We start from the raw sequence: 17863 nt of genomic DNA on the forward strand, positions 1-17863 counted from the left end.
CCACATTCAACTCTACCACCTCTACCACCACCTTCACCACCACAGCCACCGCCACTACCACCACCACCACCGCCACCGCCACTACCACATCCTCAACTTCCACCACTGCCACCTCCACTTCCACAACCGCCACCCCCACCACCACCACTACTACAACCACTACCTCCACCACCATGCTGCCACCACCTCCACCTCCACACCCGCCATCCCCACCACCACAACTACTACCACCACCACCACCACCTCCTTCACCACCACATTCACTTCCATCTCTTTCGCCACCACCATTACCGCCACATACTTAGGGCATAACACTTTCAACATCATGGCTATTTGAGTCATTATTCATAGTTACAATAGTTCTATATTAAAATTTACAAAACGATTTTGACACTACTTTTTGTACTAACAATACTTTAAAAGAATTGTTTACCAAACATGGATCAACTTTACTTTACAACTAATTATTTTTAAAGCACAATAGAAGCAACTTTTTATTTATTTATTAATAAGTGACAACAATCTCAAACTAGCCCTAAGTGATTTGAAGTGATTTTATGGAGAAGCACATAGGAGATGCTTCTTTTCCAATGTCAATAATATAAATACATTCTGGGCAGGTTTGTAAAAAAATAAAAAAAATTAAATTTTGGGCTCATGCCCAAATCGGAACCGAACAGGTTCGGATTGGTTCGGATTTATGTATGAATTTTTAGCAAAGCCGGTCCAACCCGAACTGGTCCTCATTTTCGGTCCACGTTCCAATCTTTTAAGAAAACCGGTCCAAACTGGACCGTGCCCACCGCTACTTATGGCTCAACACTTATTTTCCGTCATCGAGGTTTACTCTTACAGTGTCAATATTACATTGAACTAAGATTCAGCTGATGATGCAGCATCATCTTTGTGCTTAACCATACCAGAATCCACAAGAATGGGAATCTCTGCTGCAAGCCATGGTGCAAGACCCAAACATAGTGCATGTGCTATACCAAACCTCGGACTGCATAACATAAGAACGATCATAAGAACTACTAGCCGATAACCCCAAAAAAAGCTATTAAGAAAGATGTAAAAATGTCATGGTGTTTGCTTGCTTTAATACTTTCCAGAAGTGAATAGAGTAAGTAACTTGTATGACATTAAAGGAAGACTGAAATTTCTAGGTAAGCAACTACCATGTGAATGCCATGAAATGTAAAAGTTCTATAGATCAATGTTTTTCATTTTACTTCAAATTGAAAAACAACAAGAAACTATGTTGTGATAGTTGTGCACCAATGTATCTTAACCAATTACTTTCCTTCCACAGAACAAAATACAAATACCATTCTTCCACGACGCGAAGCTAGGCAAATAGAGTTGTTACGAAATCGAAACACCTACATTACTTTCACAAAAAGAGACTAATGTATTGAATTATTCAAATTTTGCATTTTGTTTGTTCAGTTACGTCATATCTGCTCAAACCAATTAAGCGCCGAGTTCACAAAGCCAGAAAATTATCAGACTTTCGCTCACACCGGATTTTGAAATCTCTTCTAAACCCAAATACTACAAAAAGTATACAATCTCCAAAACCACTTTCCTTTCTTTTCCTACTATTTCTCGGCGACCAAACAGATCAAAAGATCACAATTATTTAACATACAAAATTTAAAAACAACTAAATAATAGCAAAATTACCAGTTCTTGGCCCAAAGCGGCTTGAAATGCACTGTCAAGCAGATCTTCCCCCCTCTATACATCTGAACCAACCCACCATCAATTGACCAAAAAATCATAATTCAGAACCAGAGAAAAAAAAATAAAAGAAAGGAGGAAAGGGCAAAATGGGAAAATCAGAAAAAGGGCCGACCTTTTGGGTCTTGCCGTCGAGCTCAGGGAGCTCAAGCTCAGGTGCGGTGGCTGGGTAGGTGACGGGGATATCGAACTGGAGATCGAACTCGTACTTGAGGAGGTTGTGGACGTACCAGCACTTTCCGGTCCAACGTGTCCCCTCCGGATTGGCCGCGGAGATTCGGAACCAATCGTTGTCGTTGGACTTGTTCATCTGGGTGTAGGCGATCAAAGCCTTGTACTCCTCCTTCAGCCTCTGCGTCCATGCCGCCCCATCTCTCGGCCCGGCCTTCGTCGTCAACAGTGGGATCTGGGTTAGCGTCGACTTCGTGTTCGGGTCCCAACCCTCCATTTTTATTCCTTTTTTTCTCACAAACAAAACCCTAACCCCAAATTTAATCTCCTTTCTCTTTGTGCCCGTTAAAAAGCTGGCTTCTTTATGTTTTTCAGGAAAAGGGTTCAGTGATTTGTCAATGAACTGAAACTGAGGGTATAATCGACATTTTACTCTAAAATTAATTCAAAATTTCTTTTCTTTGTTGTCAATTAAAATTCTTCCAAAAGAAAAATGTAATAAAAAGTCCTAAAAAAGGTAGGGGTGGGCATGGTCCGTTTCAGTCTGATTTATCTCTTAAAATAAAAAATTACACATTGTATGATTCGGTTTGGTTTTCATGTATAAGGGAACTGAACCAATCCGAACTGGTACAGATTTAGTTCAATTGGCTCAATTTTCAATTTGGGTAGATGAGATGCTATGAAGAGATGATGACTACAAGCCATCGATTTGTCGAATCAGGCGAGATGTGAAGAAGAGAGAAAGAGGTGAAAAAGAGATGTAGCCTTAATTTTTATCTAGTGTGTCTTGTGGGAGTGGAAAAAGAAAGATAGAGAAAAGGAGGTGTTTCTGGCGAGCATGGGAGGGTTGCCGCCAACGGGGTTGGGGTGGCTGACTAGGTTGGGTGGGTGAGGGAGCTTTAGTTGAATTAATTTAATACTAATTTCATAAAGATGAGAATATGTTGGAATTAATAATTAAATTAGTATTTTAGGAATAATGGTGGGTGGAAAGATAGGATTGTGTTTTTTAAAATTTACATAGTGGGTGGAAAGATAAGGCGGATGGAAAAATATAACAAGTGAGTGGAAATAACAGCATTCTTTACAACTTTGTATGTTTACGAGTATTTTTACCCTCCGTTTGGATGAGGGAATTAAAATAACTCAAAATTTAGCTAAAAGTTGGGAATTTAAGAGAAGAAATTGACAATTCCTTTATTTGGCAACTTAAGCGCTGAATTTCTTAAATGACGCGAGGAAAAAATTGTGGAAATTGGGGCTTCAAATTCCCAAGTTTAATTTCGACCAAAATATGCAACATATTTCTATAGTGCCATTTACAAAATTCGACGTACATAAATCCAAACACTGAAATCTGCAATTGCCAAAAATTGAAATGATGGAAATCTAAATTCCGTCATTTTAGAATTCTATGTAATTTTCAATTCCTTCATCCAAACGGAGGGTTAAATGAACATAATAGAAGTAAAAATAATACATTATATATTACAAGTGACAAATAATATCAACAATACAAAAAAATAATACGCATTCCTAATTCCAATAAAATGCAACTAATAGAGTTATATCTATCTATATATATAAAGGTAGACGCCTCAAATGGTAAAATATTCAAAAATTCAAAAAATGTAAGAGTTTTTCTATTTAAACTCCGCACTTCTCTTTGTTCACCCTATATTATAAGTTCGCTTCAACTTCTAATTCAAATTTTCACAATTTCTAAGAAAACCCCATTATCTTCCCAAACTATCCCTAAATACACACCCAACAAAATTAAAAAATTAAAAAACTCATCAACTCACACCCCGCTATCTTGCCCTTCATCACTCTAAGTTCATCTCAATCACACATTACTTAAAGAGATAAAAACACTATTGTCAAACTCAATTGACGACCTACAAGCCACTATTTACATACCTTATTTAGGGTTTATGAAGGGAGTGTAATAGGTTCCTTAGATTTTTAAATAAAAAAAAAAGTAATTTGGAAATAGAGTGTAGAGGAGTTTATGTTTTTGTGTAATATGAAGAGTGGTTGGGTGTGTGTATAGATGTATTAGGATTAAGTATTAAGTTGGATGATTTTTTTGTCTTTTTACATAATAATAAAACTTAAAGCTTAATGATTTAAGTATTGGGGTGAACAAAGAAAAGTGTGGGGTTTAAATAGAAAAACTCGAAATGTAATTGATTAACTAAAGTGTTAATGACTTATTATGAGGGTAAAATAGTAAAATGTTTATTATTTAAATAATTTTTAAAAAACAAAACAAAACACAGAACCCACTAAGGATTCCAAGAAAAAAAAGAGTTTTTCCATTTAAACTCCACACTTTTCTTTGTTCACCCCAATACTTAAATTATTATGCTCTTAAGTTTTATTATTGTGTAAAAAAACAAAAAAAGTTATCCAACTTAATACTTAACCCTAATGCATCTATACACACACCCCACACCCCCCCCCCCCCCCCACCACTCTTCATATTAAGTTTTAGAAAAACAGAAACTCCTCTACACTCTATTGCCAGATTACTCCTATTTCAATCCAAGAAACCTACTACATTCTCATCTTCTCTTCACAAACCCTAAAATACGGCAAATCATAATAAATAAATAAAACATAAATAATAATAATAATAATAATCATAGTCATAATCAAAGAAACAAAACTGGAGGGGAAAAAAAAAACCAGACCTTGACTGCAAAGCAAAGAAACAATGCTTGCCTAAGCCTTTGATTGATATATAATATGGAAATTGCCATATGGGTTTGCTTTGCTGAACAAGTAAATATTTTTTTTTTATAAAAATTATAATAATAGAATAATACTACTACACATTTGACAACAACGTTTTTATCTTTTTAAGTAATGTGAGGTTGAGGTGAACTTAGAGTGGTGAGGGGCAAGATAGCGAGGTGTGAGGTTGATGAGTTTTTTGTTGTTTGTTTGTTTTTTCTTTTCTGGGTTTGTATTTAGGGGTTGTTTGGAAAGATAGTGGAGTTTTCTTAGAATGTGTGAAAATTTAAATTAGAAGCTAGAGTAAACTTAGAATATAGGGTGAACAAAGAGGAGTGTAGGGTTTTAATAGAAAAACTAAAAAAAAAAACCACTAAGGATGTGGTAGTTACCTCCAGTTCTCCACCTTTTTTTTAATGGATTGAGAGCATGTCCACCCATAAGGGCTAAGTCTAGGGCAAGGGCAAGCAAGGGCTGCCACTATTCACGTGAATAGTGTCAGCCTTGCCATTTGTGGTTCCACCCATGAGGGCTAAGTCTAGGGCAAGTCTAAGGCAAGAAAGGAAAAAAATATTATGCAACAAAATATAAACAATTTAGAAAGTGAATAAAATTGTTATGTATTTATAGGGAAAGCATCTATAATTTTTTGGTATTTTAAAAAAAAAATTGAAATTTTTTTGGATTTTTTAAATATTTCGTGACGTCAGCGCTGACATCACAGCCCTCGGGCTGAAGCCCAGGCGAAACTTGCCCTTGGGCTTGCCCGGGCTGGTGGGACCCACGCCAAACCAGGCTGCAGCGCTGGAGCTGCCTTGGGCTTGCGAGGGGGGCCTTTTGCCCGGTTCTGTTGCTGCGCTGGAGATGCTCTGAAAGGTTGTATGTATTATTTCAAGGGAAATGCTAAAGACACCAAATTTGGATCCCAAATAATGTGACATATGCACATCATCACTTTTAAATTAACATAATTTCAAACATATATTTAGGAGTCATTAATTTATTTTTGGAAAAGGAAATAAATCATTTTATTTAATTAACCAAAGGTCCCAATTTCCCAAAGAATCAGTACCCCAGTTTCCCACCACCACCTAACCTCCATTGTGCCGCCACGCTGCACCACCATAGAGCTCCAACTCCTACACAATCACAAGTCATATTTCTTCATATTTTAGCCGCATCCCTATATTTTTCCCAAACACAACACAACTATATGATCTTTAAGCCTCATATCCTTTCCAATTAAGAGGAGATGAAGATCCGGAAGAGCTTTGGCATCATTATTGTAATTGAAGGAAATCAAATGCGTTTAGGCCAACACATTTGTTGCAAACACATGGGCTATAGGAAACAATGGTGGGATATTATGGGTTTGATCCAGACTTTGTTAATTGAATCAAACATTTTTTTTTTTATAAAATAAAAGAAATTAACTACTCTTAAATACTCCAAAATTGAATATGCCCTATAAAAGTTTCAATAGACAAATTGTATCCATTTCTCCACCTTTATTTATATATTTTTCATTTGTTTTATTAATTAAAACTGAAAACATAAAACACATTTCTGGAAAGAAAAAAAATATATAAAACACATAAAGATTAAAAGATATATAATGAAAAAGTATATTGACAACTAAAGAAAAGGCCAGTTTGACGCGCACGCCAAGAGACCAATAGCATTAATTGGAGATTAGAAAGTACATCAATGAAACTTATAGCCGCATCTCGAGAAACAAGTAATTTCTGTTGGGTCTTGATTTTCTTTTTTAAAATCATTAGGATTGTATTGGTTGAAACTTCTATTTATTTTAGTAGGAGTTTTATATCTTTATTTCCTTCAGAGCAAATACTTTTTCCTCCACAAGGGATCCTTATGTCTTCCCTATGGGATCACCTTTTTTTCTTTATCAGAGCGTCCCTTATGTGGCCCTTTGAACCACCTATTTAAAATTGGACCACTAAAAAAAAAAAAAAAAGAGTCTAGATTTGTTTTTATACAAAAATATGAGTTTGAGTTATTTTCTATTCTTTATAGGCTTTATACATATATGTGTCCTTGTTGATTCATTTGATAGGCAAAACCGTGATTACATGCATTGGACAGGTGAAAGTCTTCACCCTTTCAATAATTTTTTATATTTACTTTGTTACTATTTTTAACTTTTGGTTTAGGCATAAGAAATTGCCAATAAGAAATATATTTTTTAGTTTTACTACTTTTTTTTCCCTTTTGGTATACCATTATAGGCAGTGCACATGAAGTCATTGCACAAGAAATTGTAGAGATAATTAATTATCAGCCATTTTATTATCTTAGTAGTTTAAATTACAGACTAAGGTGAGAATGTCCATGCTAGTGGGGAATAACTCAGTTGGTTGAGCTCTTCCACCTCCACCCACTCGAAACCCCAAAACATGATTATTTGTGTAAATCCCCAACCCAATTGCGAGTACTAAAACAAAAAGGGTGAGGACGTCCATCTAGAAGAATCATTACATATAGGAAAATGTTCTTTTGCGTGTATATTTAGGTATAATGATATAATATTATTTAAAGAACTACGCAGATTTCAAAGCTAACACCACCTTCTAAATGTATATAATATGTATACTATTATAACTGATGTAAGTTTTAGTGGGTATACTATAAGCATGCCCATAACTTCAATATCATTTTGACGTTCATATAAAAATTACATTAAATCCCATATCATTTCCATCGAAATGTTTTGCTCAAGACGATAATGTTTTTCTTCATGCAGCCTTTGGAGCTTCTCTTGTGGGGTATGACTGTTTTAATCAGAAAAAATTTCCGGCAAATGGAACTTACGACGTTAACTTGATTCAGTTACTAATACGGTTGTCTAAATTGCCTCCCATCACAGCATATCAAACTAGCTTTGTTATCAATTCATATACGGGTTAACACAGTGTTGGGCTACAATTTGGCATGAGAGCTATATGCAAAAGGCCGACATCCTTGTACAAGTTGTATCATAGGAGCAGGCCTACAGCTTCGCAAATACTGCCCTACCAATAAAGGAGCTATAATTTGGTACGAAAATGGTCTTGTAAAAGTTTCAAATAAACATTTCTTTGGTAAAATTGATATGTATAACGGGGTTTATGTGTTGAATCCCAAATTTGTTGATACTCCATTGTTGTTTATAATCAAAAAGTTCATGACTTGATAAAGCAATTATGTTCTCTAACTTGTGGTTTTCCATTGTTGTATGCTTAATTGGTGGTGCGACTCAATGTACTCGAGATCTCTCCGAAAAAAACTTGCAAGAAGTGACTTGGTATGGCAATGACGGAACTTCTAAATCAAAGTTGTGGAAGAATAGGTGGGGGTGCTTATTTTGGAACTTGTTATGTCAGATTCGAACTGTATGCGTTTATTTATAGCAAGAGTTAAACCATATTTAGCTACATTTATCAAACCAAGAAGAGTAGGAGTTCTCAAATATTGTAATGCTCTTTAATTGCATAATTACTTCATTTATCCACCACCCTCATTAATTACAAATTGATGGTGCAGAATTATTGGTTGGCCAGAAATCTTGGTTTATGCATGAGGCTCTCTATTCTTGCTTATTTTTCATGTGGAAAAGAATAAACTCCAACAACCAATAATTTCTTCACAATCACAACCCTAGTTAGTAAAATACCGAACGAAAAAAGTACGAATAAAATACTTGCGTGTTTCAGTCGCAAAATTTTGGCAAGATACAACTGGAAAGTTTGGCCGCTATATAATATAGATATATATATATATATATATATATCAATAATATGTAAAAAATACATAGATAGTACATGAATTTTATCTGTATTATTCAAAATTTTGTAAAAAATACATGTATTAAACATGAAAAATACATACGTAAGTATATAATACATGTACTGTATGTTTGCTTTTAAAAAATGTGTATTTTACCTAGTCTTTAAGACGTATATGAAAAATGAAAGTACTATTAAAAGTACATACATACGTATATAATACAAGTATTAAACGGAAAAATGCTAACTAGGATCACAACTACATAAAGCACAATTACCTGCTAATCATCTGTCCCATACTTTTGCATAGGTGAAATATGTGTATTAATTTTTCCTATATCAATTTTTGTTTCCATTTTGTATTGTAACAGCCCGTGAAGTTCGAGTGGCTGATTAGAAAGAAAATTTAGTTCGGGTGCTAATTGCACAAAAGTGGAAAAGTGTGCCACTTGTGCAATTTTTCCCAAAAAATAACAGTAACAGCTAAAAACGCTACACATCCAGAAGGTGGTTAGCTTTGCAAAATAAATAAATGAACAAGCAAACCAAGCATCATGCATGTTCCTCTCTTACAAGCATGCTTTGCTCGTTCACATATATTTACTTGAATAAATGAGTAAAAAAACAAGTGCATTCTGTCATCCAATTTATTGGGTAACCAAACAAAAATCTAAACTACAAAATTTGGTGCAGCCAGAGAGTAATTAGTGAAATCACATGAGAACTCCTTCAACATTAGTCAGGGCTTTCTTTGCAAGCTTAAACTTATCCTTGAGGGCTTTATTGGTTTCCACAATATACTTGACGAAAAACTCAATCCCATGTCGAAGACTTTCGAGCTCCGGGGAAACAGCTACACGAGTGAATATATTCCAAATTAGGCTATCAGGATACTCAAAGATGGCCTCAAAAAGCATCCGGAAATGCATTATCCTTTTTGCTGTTAGCTGCTTGATGTCGGCTAGATCTACTGTCTTCAGCACTGCAAGGGAGAGAGTGAAAGAGGATACCATCTCTGCTACAAACTTTGCTAGGTGCATTGACCTAGTAAGCTGCATTGACTCCAGATCTTTGAAATGGTCCCAAAGGCAAAACTGTGGAGGAATAACAGATACAGGAAATATTAGAAGATGAAAGTTAAAAAACACAAGAAATTTTCAGAATTTTATAAATAATAGAAGGCTAATATTTAATCTGGATTCTGCATTTTACATTAAAATCAATCTAAGGTCTAAATAAAAAGTTTTCACTAAGCATTTACTGTAAGGACATATCCGCAATTTTGGTTCCTAATGAAAAAGAGTGAGACACGAGGCTTGAACTCTCCTTTCCCTTAGTGGACCACTCTAGAACTTTAGCGCCCACATGTGCGTTTTTGCTATTTGCAAAACATAAAATCTTAAGTAATGCAGCTCTACATATCAACAACTTCAATGCTTCAATCATCGATACGTTTCTAAACTCAAATAAAAACTCATAAATGGTGACAAGAAACAGAAATAAAATGGCAATGCAACTTGAACTAACCATCAAATAATTTACGCACGACAATTACATATTAGCCACAAAAGGGCTCACAAATCATGCAGAGAGTGACTCCTGTTAGACAAGTAAAGAGGAGAACTCAGAAAGCAAAAGCATTAAACTAATCTTATTTACAATTCTCATTGACAAATATTCTTTCCATGATTACGCTTTTATTTTGTTATAATTTTTAATTGGATAGAAGTAATAGCAATACAACCCTTCTACAGAAAGTATAGAGATGATGCTTGTCAACAGTGCCATTTAATTTAATTGGATTTAGAGGTTACAATTTTTATAGCCTCTACAAAAATGCACCGATAATGAACCAAATGCATTCCAGTCAATACTGAGAACCTGCCTAAGAAGCTACTTCTGATTTGCAAGCCAATACAGAAAAATAGAAGATAACAATATCCCAATTTTTCATGACATACAAAAGACTGAAAGTAGCCTTGTAAGTAATGTGAACTACCACAGACATGAGCTTCCCTAGCATTGATTAAATATCCAAAAAAGGTATGGTCCATTCAAGTGCGCCGTATGAGCTAAACCAATTGGAATTTTGAAGTACAAATTTATGGGAACAATTATTGTGCACTTTTACCAAATCCAAAGTACAATTTTTTTTGCATTATCACTTTTACGTTCACATTTTCATTGGTTACCACAATGTCCTAGGAAATAAACTATACACTATGAGCTAAACCCATTGGAATCTTGAATTTAGACACACTACAACCAAACTACAAAAAGTTTGAAAACTACATCTTGAACTCATTTATTCGGATGTTATTCTCTTGTAACAGGCAGCAGAAAAAATAATCCAGTTTCTTATCTTTCATATTTTACTTATGAAAGTTAGATGTGGAGCCCACATGCAAGGCTGGATTGCCCATGTTAACAGTTGTGAAAGTTTGTCTCACACAGTTTAGAGTTAAATCAGTTCTTACACAAATTCCGTATTTTGATCAGCTCTTTAAACTTCAGTTCTCTTCCCTTGGCTCCCCAAATAAAACCTTCATCGTCACATAGTTTCCACAACCTTTCCCCTCAAAGGTTGCTTTCCACTGCTACCAGAAGGTCCCAACAACAACATGTTTTTTTATTTATAAAACAAGTCCCTTTTGCTCCTTAGATAAAGTTTTCTTCTACGACCCAGACCCCTCAACAATACGTTATAAGGTTCTCAATCCGCACTACATCAGTTTCTTGACAAGCAATATTCAAAACTCACCCTTGCAAGGTCAATACCACAAGCAGGCTAAGTGACATACAGACTACAGATGATAGAACCTAAGTAATTGGTCACATAAAGACCACATATAATAGAACACAAATTACGAATACTTGGCATGGCAATCAAATTGTGATAGGCTTACGAATAAGTCAGAATTACTAAACAGGAGCGCTATCAATTTCCTTCTACCTCTTCCTTATTCCCAATTATATGCCATCTTAACTGTGAAATGGACAGAAAAAACACCTGTAAAGTGAACTTGTGATTTTTGTCATGCTCACAGAATTTGGAAGCCAGGGTGGTGTAATACTTGTTAAACACTTTCTCCTGCAAACAGCACTCCACAATAACTCGCATGATCTCTCTGTCCTGTACATAGAACATAGAAAAATTAATTTTTCAAAACAATAGAAGATGACAGAAAAAAAGAGAGTATATAAATAACCAAATCAGATGGCACCCACCTGCTTCCCTTGCAAATCTAATCTTAGAAGCTTCTCAAATGCATCAATATAATCCTCCCCACTCATAATTATACAAAAGATTGCCTTTCTGGCATCAGTGTTCATTCTCTGTTCAGCAGCAAGCTGCAGCATTTTCTGGGCTTCAAGAACCTCTTTGTCTATTGTGTTGGCAACCTCTTCAACGTTGTCTGTTGATGAGGCCATATCCCCAGATAACCACCATTGGCCCTTCTTATCAGAATCAAGAAGTTTGCTCCATTTGAGCCCTCGTATTAAAATGTCTTCTACCCTCAACTGAAAACAAAATTATCGAATGTAAAGACAATGAAACCTTGTGAAAGCCACAAAAATGTCTAACACAAATGTTTGTTCAGTGTCTAACAAACAAAATTATGGCACTTATATCTCTCTCACTAGGACATGGCTACCATAGTTTTTTCTTATCATGAGAGCATTAGCTCTGCACTACTTCAGGTCATCTAGGCATGCTTATCAAAGTTTTGGCGTTTTGATTGGGCCAAGAAAAGTCATCAACCGTAGCCCGGAATGTTTTTTATCAAGTTCATGGTCTTTGCTCTAACCTTTTCCTAATGAAATTATAGTAAGCTTTGCATATATGATAAAAGGATGCATAATTGGTTTTACATTTTCAACATTCCTCACGAATATCCAGGGCTGAGAGAGAGAAAGAGAGAGAGGCAACAACCAAAGCAGATAAGGGAAACCTCATAATAGCTTTCCTCATCCTAATATCTCAGCAATTAGTAATTAATACTGTCTCATATTTCTCTAAATTACCGGAATCACATGAAAGACAAAGGTGCCAGCTAAAAGTTTCTTTGTTTTGAACCATGGGCATAAGAATAAATTTAACCTTTACCAGGATGGAAAGGGGTGGGAGACTCAGTTGGGCTTGGCAATAACCCTTACATCACTTAATATAACTACTCTGCTTTTGCATTTTTTGCACATTTTCTCTCCATTGGCTATTCATATAATTAAACTACCTTTTTTATACAACTAAACATACATTCTCTAATTTGAGTGTTAGAACAACTTAAAAGATATAGATGGGCTAAGTGTGGTGCAGATTGAATCACAGGAATACACAGGTAGAACAATTACCAATCGTCAAGTAGATATTACCAACCTAACTCACATAGTTCATTAGCTTGTAGGGTGTAAAGAAGGGCAGGTAAGTCCAACGTTTATTGGTAAAAGAAAGGAAAGGTTACATCAAAACTAAATTAGGTAAAATATTGGTTGGCATCAGGAGAACATTTGCTGCCAGAATGATCACATAGCACAAGACATAGACAAACTAGTATAATGTATCAAAAGACTAGGTTAAGGTTAGTTGAAAAAGGGGATTAGGTTTTAAGTTTACAATAACCTGGTTTAGAGTGAAATTGTCATAACCAGCAACTAACTAGACCATAAGAATCCTAATGACCCTAACACCGAATTTGGATTATACCTCTAAATTGTTTAATTAGTGCTTGTTTGGCACAGCTTATCAAAGGGTGCTTTTTGTGGAAATATAATTTCTTTTGTTTGTTTTTTGTGTGTGTTTCTTTAAGCTGTTTGTTTGCACTGGAAAATCTGCCTTTTCCATCCCCATGGAAGCTGGAAAATGGGTTTTTGGAGAAGAACCAATTTGCAGCTTTTCCAGGAACAGCTTATGTTGAATCATTTTAACGAATCAATATTAGCCTTCTAATTTTAACTAAACTTCTTATACCCTTTTGTATAGCCAATAACAGAGTTCTTTGGTTTTGGTGATACGGGCAGCTTCTGGGTATCACTTCTTAAAAACGCTCAACTGACACAAACACTTTTCCTGAAAAAGCTCTACTACCATAGCTATGCCAGAATACTTTGTTTCTAAACTAGCTTAAACTTGCAGTTTGTAAACTTTGTATCAACAAAGGTGGAGCATTTGACCCTCTCTCCACACGGCACTTAATTTTGATAGAAGCCTCTTCAGCCTATGTGTACAATATAATTTGATCAGTTTAAAAAATCACCAGATCACATTTTGCACAACAATCCCAAGCTAAAATAAAGAAGCAACAGTAAAGAAAACGTAAATGAAATTAAAACCTTTTGTAGCCATTTCTTTATTCTGGTATGCTGTGCAGTATCTTCTTTAGACCTTTTTTTGTTGTTCTTGATGTCACATATAGTTTCAAGCATGAATTCCATCTGCGAGTATCATATTAGAATTGTCAGATTTTGATGCAAAGAGTTAGAACAGTTCTCACAGTAAAGATGTATAGCTTACTCTTTTGCTGTTAGTATTATCCTGGTTATCTCCACAGGAGGCTTTTAGCTCATTCACTCTATTCTGAACACTTTGAATAAAATTTTTCATTGCAAGAGGATCATCAGCCCTTATTTTCATTCCACAGCCTGTTTGATTAATGACAATTCCTGTTAGAAATTATTTGTAATTTCACGAGCCTTAATGACGTTTCAAATTAATTTGAGAGTACAGTAGATAATGCTTCTGCAAAAGAATACTAAAAACATGAACAGAGACAGACAAAATGCAGAAACACAGCATGATAGAAATATGAAGTTATATTTTCATATATGAATGCAGCCTTAACATGCAACTCTTTGCCAAGAAGTTAATAACACTATGCCACATCCGCGGCTTGTTGTTGTCAGCAATGAAAGTTAACATGTCCAAGTCAAAATGTAAAAAAAATTATGGACGCCAAGGCCTCATACATAGATGACGGTAGAAATTCAAAAAGGCTTACATTGTAAAACTGTCAAGATTGTAGAGACATCAACCTCCGTTAACTGCTTGCTCAAAACAATCAGAAAGTCATATATCAATTCACTGAAAAGCATCACCACAAGAACAGCAATTAGAAAAGGGGTTTCCATCCCAGGAAACATTGTAACATATACTCATTGAAACAGAACTCTGGAGAAAAATGTAATTTACTAATCAAAGAACAAGTCTTTAATAGGGTAGCTCCAGTAAGAGATTTAGCTTCTAGAATTATTGCAAATATTTCTCCCCTTTTTTACTATCAATACCCAAGCATATAACTGTGTCATGCTATATTGACAGTTAATCCCTTAGATTCATGTAAATAGAAGCCACTTTTTAGTTGTACTGTGATGTAATGCACAGCCAAGTTTGAAACCTAGCTGGAAATGATGAGTGATTGTAAAGGAACTTAAGAACTAGACTACAATTATCGATGCTAATGTCAAGATCGACTCCTTTTCAATCAAAGCAAACATATTATTAGGCATTAGAAAGGTTTAGTGAGTGAAACTAACCTGCCAAAATTTATAAACTCAAATAAAGATCACTGTAATAAATGTTTGAGATAAATGTGGCCTACCTTGAGCAAACTCCAAATATGCATAAATGAGAAAGTAAAAGAGTAACATTTCTCAAGGAAATATTGTCTTCTTTGTGGTATTCATCCTAAAACAGAAAACCAGATGTATAACTTTAAATCAAAAGCTTTTGAAAAAATTGATCATTAGACTTGAAGAAGTTATTGACCCACATCAAAAGTTTTCGCAAGTGAAGCCATAAGCTTTGCACTGAAGTCAATTCCTACTGAACAGGCCATGCCTGCAACAAGAGCTGCAAAAACAGCAGCATATCTTCACAACAAAAACGCGTAAACAAGTCAATACAAGGACGAATTGAAACACTAATATATATATATTTTAATAGAAAAAAGGATTAGCTTTATAGCCAATTATGATGGGAAAAATTTAGTGATCTGATCAAAACATAAACAATCATCTTCAAATTTACAAGGAACAGTATATCATGTACAATAGCAATGGACAGCTATAATCTGTTTGACTTTTGATATGTGAAAATCTAAAAGCTCTGATCAATAAACTAAAATGAAATATGCTGTCTCCATAAAGATAACTTGCTGTGCTCCATGTTAGGCGAAATGGGAAGGGAAAACTAACTGATTCTCCTATAGTTAGAATTTATCTACTAAAATTCTTCCGACAGTAAAAGAAAAGCTTTCAACAAAAAGGAGAAATACTAATAACTTACATAAATGGATACAACAGTACCTCTTGAGAAAGAAGGATTCAAAAAAATTATTTGAGGGATACCATAAAATGGGAAAGTTTATTTATTGATCTATCTTTCATATCTGACTGCCTTCGCAGGAAAGCCAATAGCCAAAGTTCTTCAATGATTCATTGGGGATGATATATTTCCTCCTAGGAATTTCTATAATCTCTATTAACCATTACAGCCCCAAAGTAAATTTTAGATCCTGTTGTGAACACAGGAAGAGACAAACATGCAGATCAACTTAAGTCCTCGTTCCCAAAACTTATGCAAGACATACACGAAATCTATTTCAATGACAACAAAATTTTCATTTAAAGACCGACATATATTACACCGGAAAACACATTGGCAAGAGGAGATTGTATAATGCTGTTCAACAAATCCAATTCCAAGCCACACAATGAAACTACGAATCTCCATGCAGCAGGCTGCACTTGAAGATACTAGTATGATAGTATCAAGCTTTAGTAAGTTCATGTGACCCAACCATGAGGGAAAAAAGATAAGCATGAAATAGAACAATTAAAACTTAACTGTTCATTTCCACGAGGACCGCCAGCACAAGATGCTAAAAGCTCCTCACTGAACATCTGAGATGCGATGCCGCGAGGAAGGGAACGGAATATAGCAGACAGGTCTCCTGTAATAGATTCCACGTTAGATTCAGACAGCCTATTCAGAAGACCTCGCACTCGTCTACGGATCTGACTATGCTCTTCTGGCTCATTGCCTGCACGAGACCTTAAGTGAGGAGCAACATATTTTTCAGGTGCCTTCACAGGAGCCCTTTCTAATGCCATCTCTGTAGCACATGACTTCATTTTCTTAGATACATCAAAAGTCATGTCACTGGCTTCTTCTGTCTCCTCCAGCAACTTTCTCTTCTTATGTTTCTTCCTCAATGATATCTTGGAAGAAACATCTTCAGATTCCACCTCCACACCATCAGTTACTGCCACCTCAGGAACTTCAACCGTTAAGTCACTAGGTAGCTCATTTTCTAGCCTGTCCTTCAATGACTTATCCTTTTTACATTTCTTGCCTGAAGAGCTACTCTTAGATTGTTTGGCAGGTAATGCCTCAACATATGTCGCTTCTTTTTCCCCTAAGGAATCAACAGCTGAGATCCCTTCAAACAACACATTAAGACCAAAATCCTCACCCTTCAATTTTCCATCCTTCACTTTGAGTTTCTTAGCAAGTTTCCTTTCTAATTCCAAATCCTCCTCCCCCCTATTCCTATCTATGTCAAGATACTTTTCAAAATTCGTTTTTGGGGTTCTCTTTGACCCCTTTTCTTCTTTAACCGCCTTCGATACTTTATGATCCTTCTGTTCCGGAGACTCTGATCTAGCTTTAACTTCTGTTTCCTCAGCTGTATGCCCATCTTTTGTTTTCTCTACAGTTTTTGACTTGACAAAAATAGCTTTATCCTTTTGAATTTTCTGCACACATTAAATTCACATTAAATTTATATAAAAAAGTCCCAAAACTTAAGGTTTCAACGGGAAAAAGTTTTGACAACATAGCATCAAAACAACAATCTTTACAACTAAAAAAACACATCCATAAGAAAAATTTGCTGCCAAAGAAAATAGAAGAAAAAAAGAGCATATTTTTGCTGCTACACTGTACCTTATGTTGGAGCCACGACTCATGGTTTCTTGCATTCTTCGACAAGCGAGCTTCTTTTCGCTTTTCTCGTCTCGACTTCTCTGTTAAATATGCATCAATTATTTTTTTTTTTCTCCATCTTCCTCAAACACTCAAACCATAGGCAAAGAACACAAACGAAAACGCACGAGGAATGTATTAAAACAATAACGACAAAGATGAAACTTACCCATACTTCCTCACTGAATTTCCTCAACAAACTGACTGCCAGTTAAGATTTCAGCCTCCAAGCACGCGTCGATGCGAGGCGGCAGCAAATCTCCGGAGGCCTTCGCGCTGTTTGCACGCTTAACGTTCGCGCAGTGAGGCGCCGCTTTCTATCTCTGTGAGGCCCAGCTGCGCGAGAAGAAGAAGAAGAAGAAGATGAGAGCCCGCGTGTTTTATCTATTTATTTATATTTTTAATTTTCTTTTTTATTATAGGTTCTCAATGAAACGAC

The 17863-nt window shown here is 35.5% G+C and overlaps 2 protein-coding genes across 3 annotated transcripts; both read right to left on the minus strand.

Annotated features, from left to right (window-relative positions):
- Window positions 1-464: 464 nt before the first annotated feature.
- Window positions 465-2284, minus strand: LOC110772108 (ubiquitin-fold modifier-conjugating enzyme). Its single transcript, XM_021976507.2, has 3 exons — window positions 1859-2284; window positions 1687-1748; window positions 465-1003 (listed from the first exon to the last, which is right to left on the minus strand). The coding sequence occupies exons 1-3, from the start codon at window positions 2189-2191 to the stop codon at window positions 874-876; spliced, it is 525 nt and encodes a 174-aa protein (XP_021832199.1). The 5' UTR covers window positions 2192-2284; the 3' UTR covers window positions 465-873.
- A 6686-nt stretch (window positions 2285-8970) lies between these two features.
- LOC110772069 (MIF4G domain-containing protein / MA3 domain-containing protein) lies at window positions 8971-17787 on the minus strand. 2 transcript variants are annotated; one of them, XM_021976445.2, is made up of 11 exons: window positions 17594-17787; window positions 17386-17465; window positions 16285-17195; window positions 15209-15308; window positions 15038-15123; window positions 14438-14520; window positions 13954-14081; window positions 13773-13874; window positions 11670-11963; window positions 11452-11574; window positions 8971-9535 (listed from the first exon to the last, which is right to left on the minus strand). In XM_021976445.2, exons 1-11 carry the CDS (start codon window positions 17595-17597, stop codon window positions 9155-9157), a joined length of 2292 nt encoding a protein of 763 aa, XP_021832137.1. In that variant the 5' UTR covers window positions 17598-17787; the 3' UTR covers window positions 8971-9154. The 2 variants fall into 2 exon arrangements, with proteins under 2 accessions (XP_021832137.1, XP_021832139.1); XM_021976447.2 differs by lacking the exons at window positions 15038-15123; window positions 15209-15308.
- Window positions 17788-17863: the final 76 nt, after the last annotated feature.

The sequence above is a fragment of the Prunus avium genome, chromosome 1 (genome assembly GCF_965620075.1).
Source record: "Prunus avium chromosome 1, drPruAviu1.hap1.1, whole genome shotgun sequence".
Lineage (NCBI taxonomy): Eukaryota > Viridiplantae > Streptophyta > Magnoliopsida > Rosales > Rosaceae > Prunus > Prunus avium.

Bases quoted from the DNA above. Each gene is read 5' to 3' on its own strand.
- LOC110772108 (XM_021976507.2), bottom strand. From the start codon at position 2,191: ATGGAGGGTTGGGACCCGAACACGAAGTCGACGCTAACCCAGATCCCA. The intron at 1,749-1,858 runs GTCGGCCCTTTT...GGGTTGGTTCAG, and splicing joins TCGACGGCAAGACCCAAAAG to ATGTATAGAGGGGGGAAGAT. The intron at 1,004-1,686 runs GTAATTTTGCTA...TATGTTATGCAG, and splicing joins CCGCTTTGGGCCAAGAACTG to TCCGAGGTTTGGTATAGCAC.
- LOC110772069 (XM_021976445.2), bottom strand. The intron at 15,309-16,284 runs GTTAAGTTTTAA...TTTGTTGTGAAG, and splicing joins GGTCCTCGTGGAAATGAACA to ATATGCTGCTGTTTTTGCAG. The intron at 14,521-15,037 runs GTAGGCCACATT...GATGCTTTTCAG, and splicing joins ATATTTGGAGTTTGCTCAAG to TGAATTGATATATGACTTTC.